The sequence below is a fragment of the Aethalodelphis obliquidens genome, unplaced genomic scaffold (genome assembly GCF_003676395.1).
Source record: "Aethalodelphis obliquidens isolate GAN/ISIS:26980383/991018 unplaced genomic scaffold, ASM367639v1 scaffold93, whole genome shotgun sequence".
Taxonomy (NCBI): domain Eukaryota; kingdom Metazoa; phylum Chordata; class Mammalia; order Artiodactyla; family Delphinidae; genus Aethalodelphis; species Aethalodelphis obliquidens.
In genome coordinates, this window is record NW_020838037.1 from 3,768,232 (window position 1) to 3,791,173 (window position 22,942).

At 38.4% G+C, this 22,942-nt stretch overlaps 1 protein-coding gene across 2 annotated transcripts in view; it reads left to right on the forward strand.

Moving 5' to 3' along the window:
- PDGFD (platelet derived growth factor D) overlaps window positions 1–22,942 on the forward strand; it is a 237,925-nt gene that overhangs the window by 164,358 nt on the left and 50,625 nt on the right. For both annotated transcript variants that reach the window (XM_027095686.1, XM_027095685.1), the window contains exon 3: window positions 1,168–1,348. In XM_027095686.1, coding sequence (XP_026951487.1) covers window positions 1,168–1,348 — 181 coding nt within the window. The remainder of the gene's footprint in view (window positions 1–1,167; window positions 1,349–22,942) is intronic.

Below are 22,942 nucleotides of genomic sequence, written 5' to 3' on the forward strand. Positions count from 1 at the left end.
TCCTTAGATCACCCTACCTGATCCAATGAGAGCTCTGAGGTGCGTGGGTAAGACCAGTAAAGTTGTATTGGATTTTCTTCATATTCAGACGTGTTGGTTCTCATGCTGATTCCTTTTGGCAGTCGTGACAGGAAAATATAAAATGGATATGAGACTTCTGCCACTGTTCACCTTGAATGCTCACCCTGAGTGCTTGTTTGCATTGTTACTTTAGCATCTGAAGTCATTTGAGGAGAGGTAGATTGGAGGAGTGAGATACTGATGCCCAGAACTGAAAGGCACAGAGTTCAGCTCTCAAGCAGAATGTTTTAACATCTTGGGTGTCTGAAAATAGAATAAATGATCCCTAGAAGATGTCAGCTTTGTCACTGAAGTTTTCCTATTATGTGATGAAAAAGTGAGACGCTGTGGAGGGATTCTGAGGATCAAACGACTCTGTGGAATATCTAAAATGCCTCTCCTGTCTTCTTCAATCCCGGGATTCTGTGTTTCTCTGACTGGTGCCAGTGGTGAACCCATGGTCTTACCCTCATTTGCACATAGCCCAGATATTTCCAATATTGGCTACTGCACATCCTTCCTCAAAGTCATGTGTTTCCATTATGATAAATGTCATAGTTTATGATATCCTTCCAAAAGACAATTTCAAAAAAGAGAAAATAGTATTTTATTTTACCATTTATTTTCTACAATGAGAGTGCTGATTTTATGTGCTGTATAGGTATAGATCATTTCCTTTCTTAAGGAAACACTGGATGTGGTAAATTAATTCAAAGTGGGAATTTGTTTAAAAACTTGATATAGTAAATATTTGGGTATATAATTAGAGCTACATATCCTAAAATATGACAATAGATTATACTTGTTAGTTTTTCCAGGAAAACCTTATGAGGCAGATGCTCAGAAAGTAGCCCATTTTGATTTTTGACGATTTAGGAAGAGTTATGGCTAAAAGTGTGTAAGGGTGTTTCCTCAGAATAGATTGTTGAAGTTTGAATTTGAGAAACCTAATCCAAAAACTAGTTTTCCTTCTAAAATATCTGTAGGTTATAATTTTCATTTCAGATGATAGGTCACGAGAAATCACATATGTTAGTTTCAATTTCTCAGTGAAAGTATGAATTTCAAAGTCTTCTTTAATCAAAGTTTATGTCAAATTGGTACTAGGTATGATTTTGTGGAAGTTGAAGATATATCTGAAACCAGCACCGTTATTAGAGGACGATGGTGTGGACACAAAGAAGTTCCTCCAAGGATAACATCAAGAACAAACCAGATTAAAATAACATTCAAGTCTGATGACTACTTTGTGGCTAAACCTGGATTCAAGATTTATTATTCTGTTGTGGTAAGTAGCTTAACTACCCTATGATTAAAAGCAGACACTGGTTACATGAAGTATAGAGATCGTTTTCTGTGATTAAATTAAATGGTGTGAAAGTGAATGAACTGTGTTAATTGTCTATGGTATGCTTTGTCCCTGCCTTGTGGCCAAAATGTTAAAGTCTTCTTTAGTGAGAAATGCCATTTTAGCTCTATTAAGTCAATGCTTGGGCCCATGTATTTTGAAAGAAAGCATATTGAATAGAAAAAGTAGAATAGTTTATGGTAAAGCATATACCATATTGCCTTTGATTCAACTGGAGCAAAATAAATATACAGCCAAATAGAAGGTAAGTGAGAATTGAACCTCTTGGTTTAAAAAATTGTCTACGTAACTCTAATCACAGAAGAGTCCCAATGATTTTAGTTTAAATTATGACTCAAATTTGGGAAGGGCCTATGTTATCATCATAGAGCCTCAGGGTTAGCAAGTATCTTAAAAATTGGAAGGTATAATTCAGGACCCAAGGTTTGATTTTTGTTTACTACACCCATGCTTATTTGTGGTCTCACCTCTACTTAAACACCTCAGCAGCCATTTCCAACTTTATATGGTTCTAACTATTAGAAGATCTTCAACCTCGTATTGCGGCATAATCTACCTTGTAGTTAAGTCTAGTTGTTGGGTCACACATGGTCGTGGGTCTTCTTTACTCAGTCATTCATTAGTAGAACAATATAAAGTTCCTTCTTATTGACAAATATTCTGATAGGTGTAGTAGATACAAAGGCAAGCAAGAAGACAATGTTCTTGAACCTCCTGGAGCTGATAGTCTGGTGGAAATGACAATTAGAAGCCATAACAACTGAGAATGTTAATAAGACGGAAGTACTGGGTGTTACAGATGAAGCTCAGGGGGATATTGGGATAATTTTGCCTATACTTTACGTTTAGGATACATTAAATATCCCTGAATCCTTCAGTTGTTCATAGCATATTGCCTTTTGCTCTCCTGGCAACATCTTTAACTCTCATTCAGTTTATTGCTATCCCTTTTCAAAGTGTGGATGCCGAAACAGAACACAGTACTACAAATGGAGTCAATTTGGGTGTTTTTTTTTTCCTCTTATGAATTAAATTTAGAGTAGGAAAAATCTTGTTTTTTTTAATCTAATGTGGTTTCTTTTCTCTCTTTTTTTTTTTTTTTTTTGAGTTATGATGAGTGGTTAAACACAAAGTGAATTCTACATTAGAATACTATAAATGAAAAAATAGCATGTGGTGATACTGGTTCCGGTTTTAATTTGAAAATAATCCATCAAGCATGATATACATTATTGCACACTCATGCAGTGCTGCTCAGCATTAAAGTGGAAGTGTGAACCTTTGGTTTCTACATTTCTTTGCTTTTAATGTGTTCAGTGATGCATCTGTTCTCAATTGTTCATGGACAAAGCAGGCTCAGCATGTTGGAATGGTGATGTGTCAGAATGGCTTAATGAAGGATCTTTTTTCCCCTTAACATATCAAGGCCTGTTAGTGCTCATGTGTATATTTTTTGTGAAGCTTTGGTTATGACTAAGTTAAATGGTCCATAAGTCAGTTAGAAACATCTTAACTCTAATACCGTATCTTTAAGGCAAAATAACTCCTTTTTGTAGAAAAAGGCAGTGCAGGTGTGGATTTAGGGAAGAATGAATATTTTTGTTTGAGGTGCTTTGGGTTACAGTGCAGGCTCATCACGCATTTCCTAGCCAATGTTAAGTGGAATATTGGACAGACTTTGTAGTATGGATGTAAACTGTTCAGCATGACTCCACTCACTTACTTGTTCACCTCCACCAGTACATTCAATTGTGTTTTTAGAAATGATGGTAGTCAAAACTTTTTTGTTATACAGCCTCTTGGTCTGCATTCATTGCAAATAGCTCCAGGCTCTCTTTCCACTCCTAATTGGCTTCTGGCACTAAATATGATCAATTAGGGCCAAAGTGCTTTGGTGGCTGAATTCCAAGAGGTAGAGTGAGCTTAACCTTCAGGTGTATATAAACTCTAGATCTGTGTGGCTTTTTGATAAACTCTTGCATTTGATTTTTATTCAACGGGGATCATTTATGCCTTGACCAATGTTTTAGAAAGGTCATTTTATTCATGTTTAAATTTTTCTTGGAGAAACTTTAAAGCAGAGTTTATGAACTCAAATGCTACAGAGCCCAGACTTAAAATTCATAGTGAGCCAGATATAAAATTAGAGAGACACAGTGGGATTAAAAATGGCAAATCCTGATGTATATAAGTCAAATCATTATGCTGTACACCTTATACAGTGCCATATGTCAATTATATCTCATAAAACTGGAAAAAACGGCAAGCCTTCTTTAAGTGTATTTAAATAATGATTTTTTAAATGTTGTACAGGCCCACAAAGCCTGTAGAGTTTGGAGGCAGCTGTTTTGCAATCCCTCCTTTAAGGAATGGCAGGTGCTGGGGAAATTTGAGCAATAGTTTCCGAGCAATCACAGTGCTCTTAGAAAATGGCAAGTAGCTATTTGGATAGGTAAAGACCACCCCCCTTCTCATCTCTATCTTTCTATCTCTCAGCCTTCCATCAAACATTTCTCTCCTTCCTACCTAGTGACTCTCCAGTTGTACAAGGGCCTCCCCTGAGGCTGTAAGGTATAGGTGCCCAGGACCATAAAAGCCCATTACACTGGAATCACATCTACATGGTTCATGCTTATGACGTTTTTGGAATACCAAGTCTAGTGTACATTTTTAGTCAATTTTTCACTCCAGCAAAGTGTGGGAGACTGACTAATTGTTAACATCCTGATCACTTATTTTTGGTTAGCAATTATTCTTATATTACAATTTTGTTTGGTGTGCTTGGAATTCAATTGTCTACCTTTTTTTTACAGCATCTATCACAGTCTTTCCTAGGGCAAGTCAGCACAGCCATAGGGGACCAGAGCTTTGCTGTAAAGCACACTTTGGATCAAAGGAAATTTCCCCAGTTACTAATGCTGTGATATAGAATGGGTCTCTTACCTTTTGGTTTTACATCCATAAAAAGGGGATAATAATTGGAGTTGGTGTGAGATTTTAAATTAATAGCAAATACTTATCATAGCACCTAGGATATAGTGGAAGTGCTCAATAAATAATGGTGATAATGATCCTACCTTTACCATCACAAATTGTGTGTGTGTGCGTGTGTATGTATGTGTATATACATATATATATATGTATGTATTCCCTCTAGATAAATGGTAATGAACTATTTGAGGGTAGGACAAACATCCTGTGTGTATTCCACACAGTGCCTTATACATGGCTAGACAGTGTGTTTGTTGAATTGACTCTTCCTGAGAAAATATGATTCAATTTCATATTTCAATTTTTTGCTCTCCTACTCAGCTTTCTTTCCTAATTTCACTCAGCTGAGGAAGATAGATACCATCAGAGGGCATAATGAAGCAGAATGGATAATGTTATCAAATTGTTATCAAGATGTGTTTTTCTAAATAAATTAAGCTCTCCCATCTCAAATCTAGTTTATTGGGCAATGAATGGATGGATTGGATTGTTAGGAATCTTTTTTGGAAGACCATTAAGTAGTTTATTGGAAAGGTGTCCAGTTACAAGGCTCCCAATGGATGGTGTGCAAAGAAGTCAGCAAGCATGGGAATATGAATTTCAGCTCTGCTGCTCACTGGCTACAGGCTCAGTTTTCTCATCTGTAAGATGATGATAACACTGCCTGACACACAATTAACTAGTTGTAGGAGATAATTTTGTAAGCCACCCTGCCTGGAACTTAGTAAATTACTCAAATATCTGCTGCTCTTACTGTTATTATTATCACTGGCATAATAATTAATATATAATCAGGTGATAAATGAACTTGGCAGTCCTGTACAAACAGCCCAGCTGTCAGTGTGTGTGTGCATACACATATACACACACGTCTGACCATAATTCACCTCCTTCATCCAAGGTAGAAGCATTTTATTGTATATTGTGACAAACATTTAAAAAGCCTTTTACTTGTGTGTGTGTTTAATGGAAAATACATTTTTTAATTCAAAAATTCAAAAATTACTTATAAATTTTTTATTGAAATATATTGATAAATGATTTACAATATTGTGTTAAAATAAAAAATTAAATTATTTGAAAGCTATTCCCAAACTTTTTTGTTTTACTAACAAACTCTAGTTTATTTCATAAGTTGAATTTACTAATACCCATTCTAAACACTTTCTAAAATAAAAAAGCAATTGTATCACCAATTTTTTAACTGTGTATCTCTGCAGTTTGAATTAACTTCAAGTGGCACAGTTAAGATTGCCATTGAGATTAAAACTCCACATGAATCATGGCTTTACATTATAAATAATTTTTTTAAATAGAGGAAGAAAGGGAAGAGGATGGAAAAGAAGATAAGGATGCAAAGAGAAGGGAGGAATAAAACCAGTGAGTTAATAAATAAGATTCTCAGTTATAACAACTTTCACAGATTCTAATTTTGCTCACCTAAAACTTAACCAGTTGGTGAAACAAAAACAAAATAATGGTGGACAATTCATTATTATTCCCCTAAACTAATTCTCAAACAAAGCTAGAGAGTAAAGGACTTCATTCACTTTCTCTACAAAATGTGGAAATTCCATCTTTATTTGCATAGTCAGATAAAAATTGTTGAAGGTTTTGAATATCCATGGGTATTCTGACCACTTCAGCCAGGACTGTATATAGAGCCAAGGATAGTCAAGGTGAGGGTGGTAATCACAAAGCAGATTCTGTTTACCTCAGCTTCTACATTTTGGTATATCCTTCTGGAGGTTTGGTGATATGAGAGCTGTGGTATTATTTATTAAATGCCTACTGTGTGCTAGACCAAGCTCAGTCTAGGGTCCTGGAGATACAGCTATGAGGAGGATAGGCAGATCTCTGTCCTCATGATCTCATATGGTAGCAGAAGGAAGCAAACAATAAACATTTAAGTAAATAGGGAAGTAAGTACATACATACAAAGATAATTTTTTTGAAGTTCAATAAAAGCTAGAAAGAAGATAAAAGAGAACAGTGTGACGGAGAGTGACTGGAAAGGGATCCACTCCAATCAGAGAGTCAAGGAATATCTGTAGGTGTAAAATTTGAATTGATACCCAAAAAAGGAGCGGGAAACACCATGGGAAGCTATGGGAGAAGTGCTTTAAGGAAAAGAACAGCAAATGCTAAGCCCTGAAACAGAAAAGAGAAGACATCTTTGACAGTAATGACTCTTTTGGTGTCTTGGGATTCAGGCTACTGGAAGGAGGCAAACATAAGAGAGGGAAGTAGAAGAGTAGCTCATTGCTCTCTCAGCTAAGCATGAGAAAGAAGTTTTCTTATCCTCATCTCAGCCCATCTATTTTGGATGTTTCTTAAATCTTTCAGTACTTAGACCAGGTAAGGTAGCTAAAACCAGAGGGTGAGCTAGGGGCAGATACTAAGAGAGTGTCAACAAGATAACAAACAAAGTGTGGGGCAGAAAGAAAACAAGGGGCATGGTCCAGGTCAGACAGGAGGATAGCATATGCATACTCCAAAAGCCCTAAGTAAATGTCATAGCAGTAGACTGCCAAGTTGGCAAGCCCAGGAGCTTCAATGGATATTGGTTGAAGCATTCATTCTTAAGGCCAGAGTCTCATTATTGCAGCATTTTATAGGCAAGGCTAGATAAGTGTTCTTATTTAAAACTTTACAAACGTTCTAAAATTTCACCAATTACAGAGATCATTTTGATGAACTAGGAGTCTCACTGGGAAGGTTAAGTGAATCAGTTATTTTAATCAGATTACCTTCCTAAAACCTGAATACATAATGAGAACTTTGATAGAGTTCTTGAGAGAGTAAAGAGCAAAATGTAATATAGTCCTAGAGCAAAGAATAATTTGACAAAGAATATGGCTAGGGTGCTTTCCTGGTGGCGCAGTGGTTGAGAGTCTGCCTGCCGATGCAGGGGACACGGGTTCGTGCCCCGGCCCGGGAAGATCCCACATGCGGCGGAGCGGCTGGGCCCGTGAGCCGTGGCCGCTGAGCCTGCGCGTCCGGAGCCTGTTGCTCCGGAACGGGAGAGGCCACAACAGTGAGAGGCCCGCGTACCGGAAAAAAAAAGAATATGGCTAGGTCCAGAAGCAAATGATAGGGTTGAGGAGAATAACGGGGAAGTGGGCTCTCGCAGGTGGGGGTGGGTAGCGGAGATGAGGAGGTAGGTAAAAATAGGATTAAGGGAGCAGGAGGCGACAAGACAGTGAGATGGAATGAAATCCCATGATAATATGTTCCCCTGTGGAATTCAGGGCATTTTTGCTAGTTATGTATTCGTTTTAATGCATTATTCAACAGACTTTTTACTGGACACCTATTATGTTTCATGCACTTTGATAAATACTGGATATAGAGTAGTGAACAAAACGAGACAAGGTTCCTGCCCTCATAGAACTTGCAATTTGGTAGGCACAGTCCTGATGATGATGATGATGATGATAAATATATTATAAAATAATAATAGTCATAAATAATAGCATCTAACCCTTTGGGTTATTGTGAGGTTTAAATATATGGGGCAATGTATGTGAAGTGTTTAATTCAGCACACAGCATATTGTAAATAACCAATCTGCTGCTATTAAACCATGTATTTTGCCTGAAGACTGGTTGTAAGAAAAATATAGAATCTTAGAGGTCCAGTGCCTAGGTCAACCCTCTTATTTTATAAGTGAGGCAGCAGACTTAGGTTGGGTAACTTTACCAGTGAAACAGTGAACACAGGTTGTGAGTTTGTCTGTGGTCACAGAGCTCACACATGTGTTATCCAATGAGATACGAAAGATGGGGACCCTCTCCAAAGAAAAATAAATATATCTAATTTTTGCATAAAATACCAGGGAAACCCACTGAATCTCATCTGTGATGTCCCTTAGATGCAGTTAAGAACCCCACACATATTGCCTCTGCATGTTCTCTGACTTTGGGAATGTTTTCTTCCATGTTGGCTAATCCTTTCCAATGTAAGCAATGTTTGAAATAGTACTTTACTACTGTAGTTAATTTTCCTCATAAAACCCATGTGCTAATCACATGAGCAGATGACTCCCCAGGTGCTGAGTAAACACATTTCCAACTTTGAGAGGGATGCTGTTTAATGGCACTTGGACAGTCCAGTATCCTGTTTATCTAGTATTACATTATATGGACTTGCCACAAGTAAACTTTTATCCTTGAGAACCAGAAAGACGCAGTGATATTAAATAACTGGGCCTCTTTATACACATACCACTTGCTCTCTATAACTGTGCTTTTTGATGTACTAATATTTTGGTAGATGAAGAAAGTGAGAAAGATGAAGAAGGAAAAAGCTATTCGACTATATTAGAAAGTGGCTTGAGTATTAAAGATATGCCTAAAACAGCAGTATTTCTTTCTTAAAAAGCTATGGAGAAGTGAACCTCAGTAAAAAATATCTCTGCTTAATGTTCACTTATAAATTCAACAGATACTTCTGAGAACTTACTTTGGATAATAAAAAGAAAATGATATTCCTGTGACGGAGAAAGGCACACAATTATAAAGCACTGTGAATTACAGTGATGAAATGTGCATGGAATATTCTGAGCACACAAGGAGGAGGAACACATAAGGGATGCTGTGTTCCTCACAAAGATGGGGCTTGCTTGTGTAAGGAAAGATAAAAAAGTATTTTTTTCCTCTACCCTCCTAGGTTCTGTCTCGAACTCTGCAGCTTAGACTGGCAAAAAACAGGTTAAGGAGAGAAAAACACACAGATCATTAACACATGCATATCATACACATGGGAGCACTCAGTGATGAGTAACTCAGAGTGGTGGTTGGAACTTGGGCTTATATAACATTTTAACCAAAGGACAACACATTTTTAGAGAAGTGACAAGACAAAGGAAAAGGACTTTTAAGTTTCTAGGGCAGCCAATTGTGGGAGGGTAAATATATGGGAGAATAAATGGAAGCGAAGGACTAGTGAGTAAAGTTTGTTATGTGGATTCCTCTGGTGCCTCTCTAGGCTGATAAGGGTTCAGAGTTGTCTCTGGTGAGGGGATGGGGGACAACCTTTGCAAATTTATGTGCTTCTAGGCATGTAGCGGGAGGACAGAGAACTTTTCCTGAGCCTGCTTCTTTTCAATTGCCTTCAGCTCAAAATAATTCTTATGCGAAAGTGGCATATTTTGGGGTGGCATATTCCACTACCATTCACTGGACTGGGTCATGGAGGGAATAGCACCCCGAGAAGGGAGTGTTGCCTAAACAAAGGCACAAAGTCAGAAAAGCAAGGCATTTCGGAATATTCTGATGAATTAATCCAAAGTGTTGCAGGTTGAGGGTGCTAACCACTTACTATCCTTTCTTTATTCTTGCCAGTAGGAAAGAGATACAAGAAGCCAAAAGATGATCAAAGTAGCAACTTTATTAATATTGGTCCATGAAATGCCAAATCTCAGGACTTTCTTGTAAAACTAGAGTAGAGAATTTGGCTGTGACCCAAAGCCAAAGTATGGTTGTCCCAGTACTGTGATGCAAATTCAGAACAAAGGATTCTTTTCAAGGGGTCTAGGGGATACACTTACATGCCCCTTGCACTGCATAGAAGGTCACAAATAGTCACAAACAGGTGGGAGAGCTGTTGAGGACAGGATGGCCAACTCCAATCTCAGCTGTGCTTAGCAGATGGACCCAGGCAGTGGGGAAGAGCTGAGACCCTTCCCAATGGTTGGTGTCAGAAGCAGGCAACCCAAGAGAGACATGGGGAAAGGGGATGGGGATGAGGAATGGAGAGAAGATGGAAGAAGTGATAAAGGGAAGAAATTCATGAAGGGAAAAAAAAATGTCTGTTGATATCTCCATATCTGAGGACTGAGGCAGGAATATGGAAAAAAAGTGTTTCTCCTCCAGAAGAGCAAAGAAAGATCTTTGTGCCCCTGAAGAATCCAAGACCACAGTGATTTTTATGCTTTTTTCAGTCAGTCATCTTTGGTTACAGTCCTTGGGGAGTCAATACTACCCACCTCTGGTCCTAAGGAGAGCTAGGTGACCCACTCTATCTACATAAGGATCAGCCATTCTGACTGGGAAATTGAAGATCCCTGGAACTTTGGGAAAACTCTAGTCTTCTCTCCCAGGTGAACGAAGGAATGAGAAATCAATCGTACAGACAGGACTCATCTAGCCTTGAAAATAACTCTAATGTTCCCTTTATCAGTGGGAGCGTGACAAATTAAGGCTGACCCCCATTCAACATTGCTTCTTTCACCTGTGAGAAAATTGAGCTACATAGTCAAAATGACTCTTCCCTTATTTCGAAATTGAAAATAAGAGCCAGACAGGAAAAAAAAAATTAAAAAGAGAGATTGAAAAGGCATGAAAAAAGAGAGATACATGAATAAATAATCAGGTTGCTTCTTGGCTGGGCCTTGCTAACCACTTCCTGATTGGTCTCCTATCTCCTGTCTCCCTACTTTTGGTCTCTCCTGCACATGGTTGCCAGCTGAAGTAGAGCTGTAATCAAATCATTTTCCAGCTGAAAACTTGTGAATGATTTTCAGTTTCCTGTGGAGTAATGTGTAGATGCCTCACTTGGGTACTGAGAGCCTTCCATGTTCTGATCCCGCTAATATTCTAGCTTCAGTTCTCCCATCTCCCTCCACAGATTGTTCAGTCCAGGCCAACAGCATCATGCCCTGATGGCCCAACTACTTCATGATTTTCCCCCTCTTATCTCTGACAGTTAACTTTTGGATGTATATTTCCTCAAGAATCCAAGCCCTCCTCCCTCTGTCAAAGACATACTCATGTCAAATATACCACTTGTTCTTAGCTCCTCAAGCACAAATGCTCTTTCCCTTTGTCAGGCACCCACATTGCTATTATCGACATTTTTTTTTTCAAAGAAAAAGTAATGTATACATATACCAGACATTTTTGAAAATACATAGAAAAGTAAAAAAACCACCCATAGCTCCCATCATTCAAGTACAACCACTATGAATATTTTGGACCATTCTTTCCAGCCATTTTTTAACCCATGGAAACCTATTTATAGGTCTCACTGTCTCCATTAGCGTGAATGCTCCATGAGGGTTGGGAGTGCCTTATTCCTAAGGTCTATCACAGGGCATTGTGTACTAAGTAGGTCTTAACATGTTTAACTGAGCTGAACCAACAAGTAAGTATTCATTGAGTACCTGTAATGCATCTGACAGTTTGGAGTAAAAGCAATCTATAAAAGCAATCCCCAGTGAGGTATAAAGAGACCGTTGACTATGTTTTTCTAGACTTAGGATCAGCAAGACTTTCTCCCTCTCACTCTAATGTTACAGTCATATCAACATACCAGTGGCCCTCAGTTGCTTTGGTCACTGGGCATTGGAAGGGGTGGGGGTGAGAGTGGAGGAATGGGGGCCATTGTCGGGGTCAAATGTCAGGAAAACTGTGGAATGGAACCAGGCATCCTGTTTGCAAACTCTGCCTCCACTACATTTTAATCTCAAGGAGCATATAATTGTGTCAGTAACAGCCTGACCTCAGCAGTTCTTACATCAGATTGTGTAATAGTGACATCATAGCAAACATGGTTCAGATCCTCTATTAATGCAGCTGCTGAGCTGCCCTTCCTCATGAAGAATGTTGGCAGCCTTGAAAGACTCAAGTCTTCTTATTAATTGTACAAAGGTGTTTGAGGTCCTGATGTCTGTCACTCCAAGGGTCTTTGCTGAGGCCCCAGGAGCTGTCCAGGTTTTTAAGATACTCCAGAGCTATTTGTTTGTTTTGAGGTTTTCTGTACAGGATAAAGGGTATATGAGTCAGAAACACTCAAATTCAAATCACTGTATTGTCTATGAGACTTAGGACATATCAGTTAAACTGACCAAGCTGGTCTTTCTCCATTTGTAAAATGGGAAGGATCCACCTGCATCATAAATTTGCTTGAGGATCACCTTTAAAATATATGGGTTTGATAAATATACTATACACAACAGATGGAACTATTATTATTACTGTTACCATCTAAATGTCTTTGGAGAATTAGAATCAACTTAGGTATATCCAAGGTCCTTTAAGAGATTTTGTGTCTTAGTTCATCTGGGCTGCCATAACGGAATACTGTAGTCTGGGTGGCTTATAAACAACCGAAATTTATTTTTCACAGTTTTGGAGGCTGGGAAGTCTAAGTTCATGGCACCAGCAGACCCATTGTCTGGTGAGGGCCTGCTTTCTGGTTCAGAGACAGCCCTCTTTTTGTGATAACCTCACATTGCAAAAGGGGCCAGGGAACTCTCTGGGGCCTCTTTTATGAGAACACTATTCCCATTCATGAGATCTCCACCTTCATGACCTAATCACCTCCCAAGGGCCCACTTCCTAAAACTATCACATTGAGCATTAAGTTGCAACATACCAATTTTGGGGGGACACAACAGTGGGTCTTTAGCATGTTGGAACCAGATGAACACTGGGGAGATCTAGGGACTTGGAGTAAGGTCAGGCCTAGGAACAGTTATGCAGTATGATTCTGATTCCCAGCTAAACCCACAGATTTAGGCAGATTTGGGAGAAGAGAAAGGCAAAACCTCTTAATACCTCTATTCTGCTATGCTACATTAGATGTATACTCTCTTCATCCCTTTTGAACTATTCATGAAAATATAGTTGAACTATACATTTGAACTATACATTTAATATGAAGATTCTAATTTTACCAGTATATTTGTATTTTAAAAGTTCCTTGATGTCACTCCTATAGAAAGACATTCATTCCTCATCTACAAAATACTTTGCAAATAGCCCCTTTGGCTCAAAGGCAAGCCAGGTCTCTGAAGTATATAGTTGTTCAAGCTATGAATACTCAATGTCATCTTCTGGCATTTTTTTTTTTTTCTGAAGTGCTAAAACCAGCTATTTTTACAAGGAGAAAAAGACACTACACCCCCCCCAGTATTTTAATCTCTGCAATAAATATCTCTATAACAGATAACAAGGAAATATGAATTTGAAATAGAAACATTTCTTTTAGGCATGGAGGATAACCTAGATAGGGAAGGGTTTTTTTAATCATTAAAGAATAGAAATATGAATACAAAATCTTAACCAAGAAATCAGTCCTAAAGAAAAATCAGTTATAAAGGCAGAGCTCTAAATTAAAATTTCAGACCACTACCTCATTTTGATTTAATGGTACAATTAGTTAGAATACACGACTATCAATAATCTGTTTTCTTCTGTGCCTTTTGTAAGAACTTCCCTTGGATAACAAAAACATATGCTATTTATCAATATGAAAATAAAATGATGTTTCTAAGTCCCGTTGTGGACAGAATGGCAAAGCAGATCTAAGTTTTTGTGTCTCCAGTTTCCTTTTGGAATCTTCTAAAACCCTAATCCACTCCATCTCACCCCACCTCTGCCGATATGTTTTTTTCCTCACAAATCAAAATGGCCAGCAGATCTTTCATGAAGACCAAGCTGTAAATTAATTCTCTAATTAATTCAGCCTCTCATTCATTCTACATGTATTTTTGTGGATCTCCATCCCTATGTCAATTTCCAATTCCTGGGGATACAAATAAGATGGGAAACCTGCCCTCAAGACAGTAAAGTTAAGCAGACCTGCTGTGATCAGCGGATAACAGAAACACAAACTGAGAGGTTGTGGGAGGGGATAAGAGAGAAAGTAATTGTGTCTGAGGGAAAGAGAAGATGGTCAGGAAATGAGTCACAGAGGAAGCAGTAGCTGACCCAAGGAAAAGGTAGGGAATCATTCAATCCAAGCAGAGGGAACAAAAAGCTGACTGATGACAGCTTTAAAGTCTTACTCATTCCAAGTTATTTGCATGTAAAAGTGATAAATCCTAAAGGTAAAAGGAAGAAAATTGACCAAAAGCATTTCAGGCTTAAACCATAGAGTATAATTCAGACAGCACGAAGCATCACAGTTCCAAGAAAATGATTCTTAATCAAGTGTTTGCAGTAGAACTATCTAAAGCTTTTTTTTTTTTTAAACCATAGGTGCCCAGAATTTACCCCAGACTTAATGAATCAAGGGCCTGCAAAACTATTTTTAAAAGCTCCTCAACTGATTCTAATATGCTGCCCTGATAAAAACTATTTCCTTTGATAAGAATTCTTAATTTATAAGCAGAGCCCCAGAATTTACACTATTCTTTAAGGATACCATCCTCAGCTTTGCGTCTGCTACTCAGTTTTACCATGACAAGCCTTAATTATATGGTGTCTGTTGCTTACTCCCATCACTTAGTATGGTGGCAGTTACTCAGTAAATGTTCCTGAGTGAATTAATGTTCTGTAAGCTTCCAGAAGTCATCGTGAACATTTCTAAAACACGTGCTATGTACCAAGCACATAGTAGGATTAAATGAGATGAGATATGGAAAAGCCCTTTGTAAAATGTAAACACACCACATAGTTTCCAGATATTGTAACAAACTACTGAGTGTGCTTCTTAATTTCATTAAAAAGCTGGATAGGCTGAATTCACACTTTTACATCAATGTAAATATATTTAAGTCCCATGAAAAGAGACCTCTTAATTAATTAGTTTTCTTAATTGCACACTACCTTCACATCAAACAGCAAGCTGGTTCATATCTTCCATTAGTCCGTTTTCTGTGTGGAAGCTTTAGAAGAGGCGGGCACAGTGGCCACTTTCAAAGACAGTGTTCATGTTGTGATCCGCTCATGGAAAAAGAAAGCCAAGAAGCTTTCTTACCTCATTCACACCATCCCCACATATGGCCCATTCTCTTCTCTCAGTACACTAGATTGTATTTTGAAGGCACTATTGTTCTGACCTTCAGTTAAGAGAAAATTTCTTCAATTTTGCTATTTAAAAATAGTTTGCTAAGACAGAGGAAATACACTTAACAGTGACTGTTTGCTTAGCTGTTAACAATGAGAATGACACTTTTTTTTTTTGCATTTTTGAGTGTTTTAGTTATATCAAATTGGATAAAATGTGTGTATTTCTCAGACAGAAAAGACATGTCGAGGTAGAAATGTAACTTTCAACTATTCATGGGTACACAAGTACACTGGGGAGATTGTAAAAGTGCAGATTGTGATTCAGTAGGTCTGGTAGGCCTGAGTTCTATTTTTTTGGGGGGGGGGGCGTTTTGAGTAATTTTTATTTAAAATTTTTATTTCCTTGTAACCTTTTTTTTACTTCTTTATTAGAATATAATTGCTTTACAATGGTGTGTTAGTTTCTGCTTTATAACAAAGTGAATCAGTTATACATATACATATGTTCCCATATCTCTTCCCTCTTGCGTCTCCCTCCCTCCCACCCTCCCTATCCCACCCCTCCAGGTGGCCACAAAGCACCGAGCTGATCTCCCTGTGCTATGCGGCTGCTTCCCACTAACTATCTACCTTACATTTGGTAGTGTATATATGTCCATGCCTCTCTCTCACTTTGTCACAGCTTATGATAAGGGTACCGGTGGAGACTGTAGCACTTGCGTCTCCCCATCCTCCCCTGGGCTGTGGAGTGCCTTGACTTTGTTTTCAGCACACTTACTATACAGTATCAGCCTTCTTTTCCCTGTTCTAATAATTCTATAACCTCTACTTTAATTTCTATAAACTCTGCTTCTCAACACATTCCAGTTTGAATGACTACTGCCTCACCTTATTGTTTAGACTGGTGGTCTCAGTAACCAACCATATTTTTAAAGGAAAATAAAAATCTCTATACACAGTTCTTTTGGGTATATTGAGACCCAATTTCCAACATGGGGTGGAGGGTTCCCCATACCAGCAAACAATTCTCGGGCACCAGCAGGGTATCCAAGAATTCAACTCAGTTCTGATACTATCTACCTAGAGATAGCGTCAGATTCCACAGGTTAAGGGCTCAGTCCCACAAAACTGTCCTCCCCCACTCCTCCCCAACAAACTGCAGACTGTTCACCTGTGCTTCTGACAGACTGGCTGTAAATCACAGGTTCCTGGGGTTTGATTAATTTGTTTGAGCAGCTCACAGAACTCAGAAACATTTTACTTACTGGATCACTGGTTTATTATAAAAGCATATAACTCAGGAACAGCCAAACGGAGGAGATGCATAAGGCAAGGTACTTGGGAAGGGGCACAGAGCTTCCTTGCCCTGTTCCAATGTACCACTCTCCCTACCTCTCCATGTGTTCACCAGCCCAGAAGGTCTTTGAACCCTGTCCTTTTGAGTTTTTATAGAGGCTTCATTACATAGTCATGATTGATTGAACCTTTGGCCATTAGCAATTGATTCCACCTCCAGCCCCTTTCCCTCCCTGGGGGTCAGAGGGTGGTCTCCTGGTGACCAGGCCCCATCCTTAGGTGGGGTCCGTAAGTCACCTTTTTAACATAACAGAAGACTTACCTTTATCACCGTCAACACTTAGGAAATAGGTTTAGGAGCTGTGAGCCAGGAACTGTGGACAAAGAGCAAATGTACATGAGAAATGTATTTTGCTCATCACAATATCACAACAATATATCCCATTATCCTCAAATACATAATAAGTGATAATTGGCCCTCCCTTTCCTGCCCTGATTTTATAGGTGAAGCGACTGCCAATAGAGTTCATTTCTAGACATACTTGTTATATTTGAATGAAAATGTAATCAAAATAGAACAAAGTAATACGTATATTATTTGATTCATCTATGTATACTCATATACTATAATTACCAAGAAGGATTTGAAGCAGCTGATTCAACAAATGATTATGGAGAAACTGCTGTATGCTTGGTACTGTGGGGGATTCAGGGGACCTAGTCCAGTTTTGGAAGAAAAAACAATATTTGACAGTGTTATCAGTTAGGAGGGAATAAGGGTTATGAAAAGTGGAGAAAAGTGCTATATGGTCACTCATGGGTAACAGAATTCAATCTGTTGTTGGAGGTGGCAGTAAGTCAGGAGAGAGGAGCACTGCTTCATGGAACTCGGATGTCCCACCACTTGTAGCCCCTATCCTGTCCTGGAGCACTTTGGACAGTAGAAGAAAATACTGGGAATGAGGTTATAGGCATTGTGTTTTCTGTTTGCACTTGGAAAAGTGCTCAGATTTTTCTTCATTAATGAGCAACTCCCTTTTTACCTCCCTAATGCCTTAGTATCTTTCTCTATAAGCCCTTTTTTTTCCCTCTCTTTTTCTGTTGGTCTGGATTAGCTACCATAATCTCTTCCCTGGGCAATACTCAAAAATCTCTTTCCCCCCTTGTTTCTCTGCCTGTCAGGATTGTCATTGAACCCCTTTTCCCCATAGCAACCAAGAGATCTTTCCAAGACTCAAACCCAAACAAATCTGCCACTCCTCTTTTTAAAACCCTTCAGTGGCTCCCCATTTTCTGTGATGAAATCCAAACCCTAGCATGGAGACAGAGCATTTTGTGGTTTGTCTCTGCCTGCTCCTTAGCTTTGTCCTTCACCCTGGCTCATCTCTCATCCTGTCTCCAGCCATCCTGAGCATAATATTGTTCTAGGAATAGTTATGACATGTTCACAGTGTCTGCAAGTTAATTTATGCTTCCTTTGCTTAGAGGAGGCTCCATAAAGTCTCTGGAATTTGAATGCAGACTCTGCTGTTTACTCAGTATAGGACCATCAATGAGGCTTTCAGCTCTCCAAGCCTGAGGTTTCTCATAAAGTGCAAATAGTGAGTTGTGGAGTCCTTGTCAAGACCAGAGATAGTATGTCCTGGTGCAGAGGTTGACACATAGTAGGTGTGCAGGATTATCACCTACTTCTGATCTTTCAAAGCTCCTTTCCAAGCATCACCTCTTGAGTTGGGCCTCTCCTCACTTCCACTTGTGTGTGCCACACTTGCATTCTTTTACGATGCATCTATAACAATTTATGACACTTTTTAGATGTTAGTCTAGCCCTAAAATTTCATGAAGGCAAGGGTCCTGTCTTAATGATTTCTTTAGGCCAAACCGTTGGCAAAATTCCTTGCATATATTGTTGCCAGACTTTTGTAAAAGTTTCTTTTGATATTGGCCAGTTCATTGAAACTCAACAGACAAAAACTGGAAGCATCCCCATGTTGCAGTTGAGAATTCTATATCCATGAAATGGAAGTGTACCCACATTTATACTGCTAGATGGTAGACTTCTCACTATAAGTATATATATGTTTTAACATGTATTAATATTGGCACCATCTCACTCCAGCTCCCATTATTGGCTCGTAGAATTAGATGTGAAGTTATCACTAGCACATTCTCAATAAGGGGGTAAGGGTGCCTCTTCTCAGCGAGGCTATGTATTAGCCTATCTATACCTATTTTTGAGTTTTTGCAAAGCTGAGCTTCACAGTCTCGTTCCCTGATGCCATGTGGTGAGGATATTTCCTGCTAATGTTTTTGGCAACCAATTCCTGTCCAGTCTTCTTGCAACTAACTGCCTTCTCCATAGAACCTTGGAAACATACAAGAAGAAGAATAAAAAGGCAAGTGAGTCAAGGGGCTCCTCCTACCCTTTGCCACTTTGCTGTAGCCCTTGTTCTCAGCCAGTGGTGATTTTGGCCTCTCCTCCGCCACCACCCCGAGATAGTGGACAATTTCTAGAATCAATTTTGGTTGTCACAAGGGGACTGGGGGTGGGGGGGATCCACTGGCATCTAGTAGGTAAAGACCAGGAATGCTTATCAGTGTTCTACAGTATAGAGGTCACCTCCTTCCTCAGCCCCAGCAAAGAATTATCCAACCCAAAGTGTCAGTAGTTCTGAGTTTGAGAAGCCCTGCTCAAAGCCATTTGTACACATTTTACTGCCCAAAGTTACCCTTGAGATTTCCTGGAGTATTTTGGAGATAGGGGTTTGAGGAGAAATGGGAGCAACAGAGGACCCATTAGGACTTAAAGGAGAAGGTCGGAAGGGGCAGGATTATGTATGTAACAGAAAACAGAGGGAAATTTGCACAAATCACAACCTCCTATCACCATTTCTTCACTTGTGTGACCCTCTCTCAAGCTTCACTTGTCAGTGTGCTTAATGCTGTGTGTTCATGCTGTGAGGATTCCCAGTGGGCAATCCGACATTGATATAATTAACAAAGTAGCTGGAGGTATGGTAAATATTACAACTATATTGTTGCTATACTGTGAAGTAAGAAACAACTTTATAGTGGGAGAATTCCTTAATAGGTTTAAATGGATCTAGTACATGAGATGGAATATTAACACAAAGATAACATCCTAGGTTCTTATTACTTTTGCTGTTCTTTTAAATTTACAATAAATTCTTACCTAGCCAGGTACTTTATATTGTAAAATATGTTGCATATCCAAGATTAGTATAAATGATTAAGCAACTATTTTCAATGTACAAAAAGTATCAAATATTTCTACTCTTTATATTCATTGTCTTTAATCCATTCCTCATCAGTTAAATGCCCATGAGCAAAAGAATTGGGGTTCAATACAATATGCAAAAGTTACATATTTAATTTATGAATGATTAAAAGAGAAGATTTCTATTATGGGATTTATAGCAATAAATAAAATACAAATATTTCTTTCCACTGTCTCATTATCTTTCAGAGGCTACAAGTTTAGGATTAGATGTATACATTTTGAGATGCATTATAAAATGGATTAACATTCCAACTGTCTTTGTTGCTTTTTCCTCAGAGCACTTTCCTGATAGAGAGCTCAGGATATTAACGACAAATGTGATTTTCATAAAGTATAGTCCAGGCAAACCAAAGGGTTTACAAACTAGAGGCCTTTTAGGGAAATAAAAAAGATATTGAAATAATAAACATAAAACTAAAGCTATGATATGAATATATTCACAATAGAAGACAGATGCTCAGTGAAAAACACATAACACTGCTAAAAGCAGAAATGGAACGCTCTTGTGGGTCATTCATTATACTCTCCATTACATCAGTAGGGTTGATTTCTTTCCAAAGGTATGTCTTTGAATACTTTGTCCACTCTGGTGTGAAATGACTTACAGGATGGCTTTTCTACTACTTCCATTGTGAGGCCATTTCACAATTTAATAGATATCACTGCTGGGAAAACTTTGTAGATACGGAGGCTACATTTTCTGTTATACAATTTCATGCTCTGACTTCTAGTTATTGCCCTCAGGGAACATCGTAAACAGTTCTTTCCCTTCATGGTGACACATTTTGGATTCTTGGAAATTTGTATCATACCCCTAAGTCATTGTCTTAAATATTTTATATGTAATGGACATCAAGTACTTAATTCCTCTGTTGGTGAACAATATAGTTAGTTTTTGTAATCTTGTCTCATAAGTCATTTTTCTCAGCCTGTTAATCAGTCAGCTCTTCTCTAAATCCCAAGAAGTTTGGCAACATCTTATACTAAAGTACTTGCAAAATGATTTGGTAATCTGATTCCATTTTACCAATGCACTGCACAGATCAACAATTGATTCCTAGTTTCAGACTGGAGTGCTCTTGTGTTTTGACAACTTTGCAATATCTTAACAGTTCCCTCCATAGCTTTTTTTCACTTGCTATATTTCATAGAACTTTCTCCACTGAAATCTTAGGTAAAGTAGTTCCACTTCTAGATTCAGTGACACCAAAGGAGTCCTAACAGTTTTTTTTAATTAAAACTCAGTTACTCTCTACTATGTATGATATAATGTAATAGCCACTTTGCAGCAATTGTTAATAGAGAAATAATTTCACAAATTTCTATGTTCTTTCAGCTCTGAGATAATCTGTATCTCATGTAATATCAACATTTCCATATAAAGAATGTCTAGGGGCTTCCCTGGTGGCGCAGTGGTTGAGAGTCCGCCTGCCGATGCAGGGGACACGGGTTCGTGCCCTGGTCCGGGAGGATCCCACATGCTGCGGAGCGGCTGGGCCCATGCGCCATGGCCGCTGAGCCTGCACGTCCGGAGCCTGTGCTCCGCAACGGGAGAGGCCACAGCAGTGAGAGGCCCAAGTACCGAAAAAAAAAAAAAAAAAAAAAAAAACTGTCTAAAATATGTTACAAAATCTGCCCCCACAAAGACCCTATACATGTACATTATGCAAGTTATTCGAGTCACTGAGGGACCTTTGTCAGGTTAATAATGTACTCCCTATGAAATGCATAGTGTACATAGCACAGCCATCTTTTCTGTTTCTTTCAAATTGATTACACATGTTCATCTATGTTGGGAAGATGATCTACTTTCTTTTAAATTTCTAAGGTTTTCTTTTTAATATTAAATGTTTCACATCCTATAAGATGGTCTTTCCTTTTCACAATATTCAAGTTTAGAGTTCTCCAGTTCCAGAATTAACATTATTATGAAAACCACTGTTGTTGTTTTGTCTGAGTATTTTGTTGCTATCAGAATCTACATTTTTCACCTTAAAATAAATCAAATGTGGGTAGTGAATAAATTTTAAAAGATTTTGACCCTGTTCACAGAGTTGAATCTACGAGAATCTTTGTAATATCTTGAACTTCAGTACTAAAATCCCCTGAATAAGAGCTCAGATATCAAAGGACAGAAATATAGAGAAAATATTTTTTTCACAGTGCCCTTAAAACACTCCACCTTCATAGTATTTATGTTAAGGACAATACCTCAATAGTTTAACAAGAAGAAGAATACTTTTGGAGCTAACACTAAGTGTCAACAGCTGTCTCACTGGCAAAAGGTGGCTTTATAGAATATTTAGTTGTCACACATTTAAAAATGTTTAAGAATAGAAATAATCATTAACCCATAAGCCAATCTTTAACTTTAAGCCACCTTTATGAATAAAGATAGCTTAAAAATGAATTGGCCACCTGAAAACATGGTCTTTAAACTTAATAATTAAATTCCCAGCTGATAGATAATGGATCCTCATTAAGAATCTGAGAAGGACATGTGTCACATTATGCCCTAAAAGCCCAGCTATTCTTTGAGTCTTTGTTGAGAAACTAATATGTCCTAGGCACTATACTGGCTACTGTGGAATCATGAAGGTCAACAAAAAGTACACTGTAAAAATCTTTGTATACTCTGGGAACACAGAGGTGGGAGCATCTGCATCAGAACTAATGATGCTTCTCAAAGGGAATGATTCAATTTGTGTTCTAAATGATGAGGTGAGATTAGCTAAATGGGAAAGAGTTGGGAGGACTTTCCAGGCAAAGGGAACACCTCTTCAAATTTGAGAAGGCTGATAAAGCATGAAATAATTCTGAAACCTTGGGGAAACATGAGTGACTGGCTAGAAAAGTTGGAGAAGATGACAGGAGCCAAATCATGAAGGTTTTGATGTACTCATCAAAGGACTGCAAGCTGTTCAGAAACTCTGAGGGATTTGGGCCTTGGAAGTTACATAGATAGTATAGCACTTTTTGTTTTGATTTTACATGTGAAGACCAATATGGTAGGTCAGTGGAGGACAGATTGCAGTTGGGCGAGAATGGAGAAAGACTAGTTAGGAGGCTCTCATAGTCATCAAGGAGAGTTATGATAAACTTTTAAATTAAAGCAGAGACTAGAAAACATGGTTTTGAAGGATTAAGAAAGTATAATCTGAAGGATCTAGTGACCAGTTGGGGAAT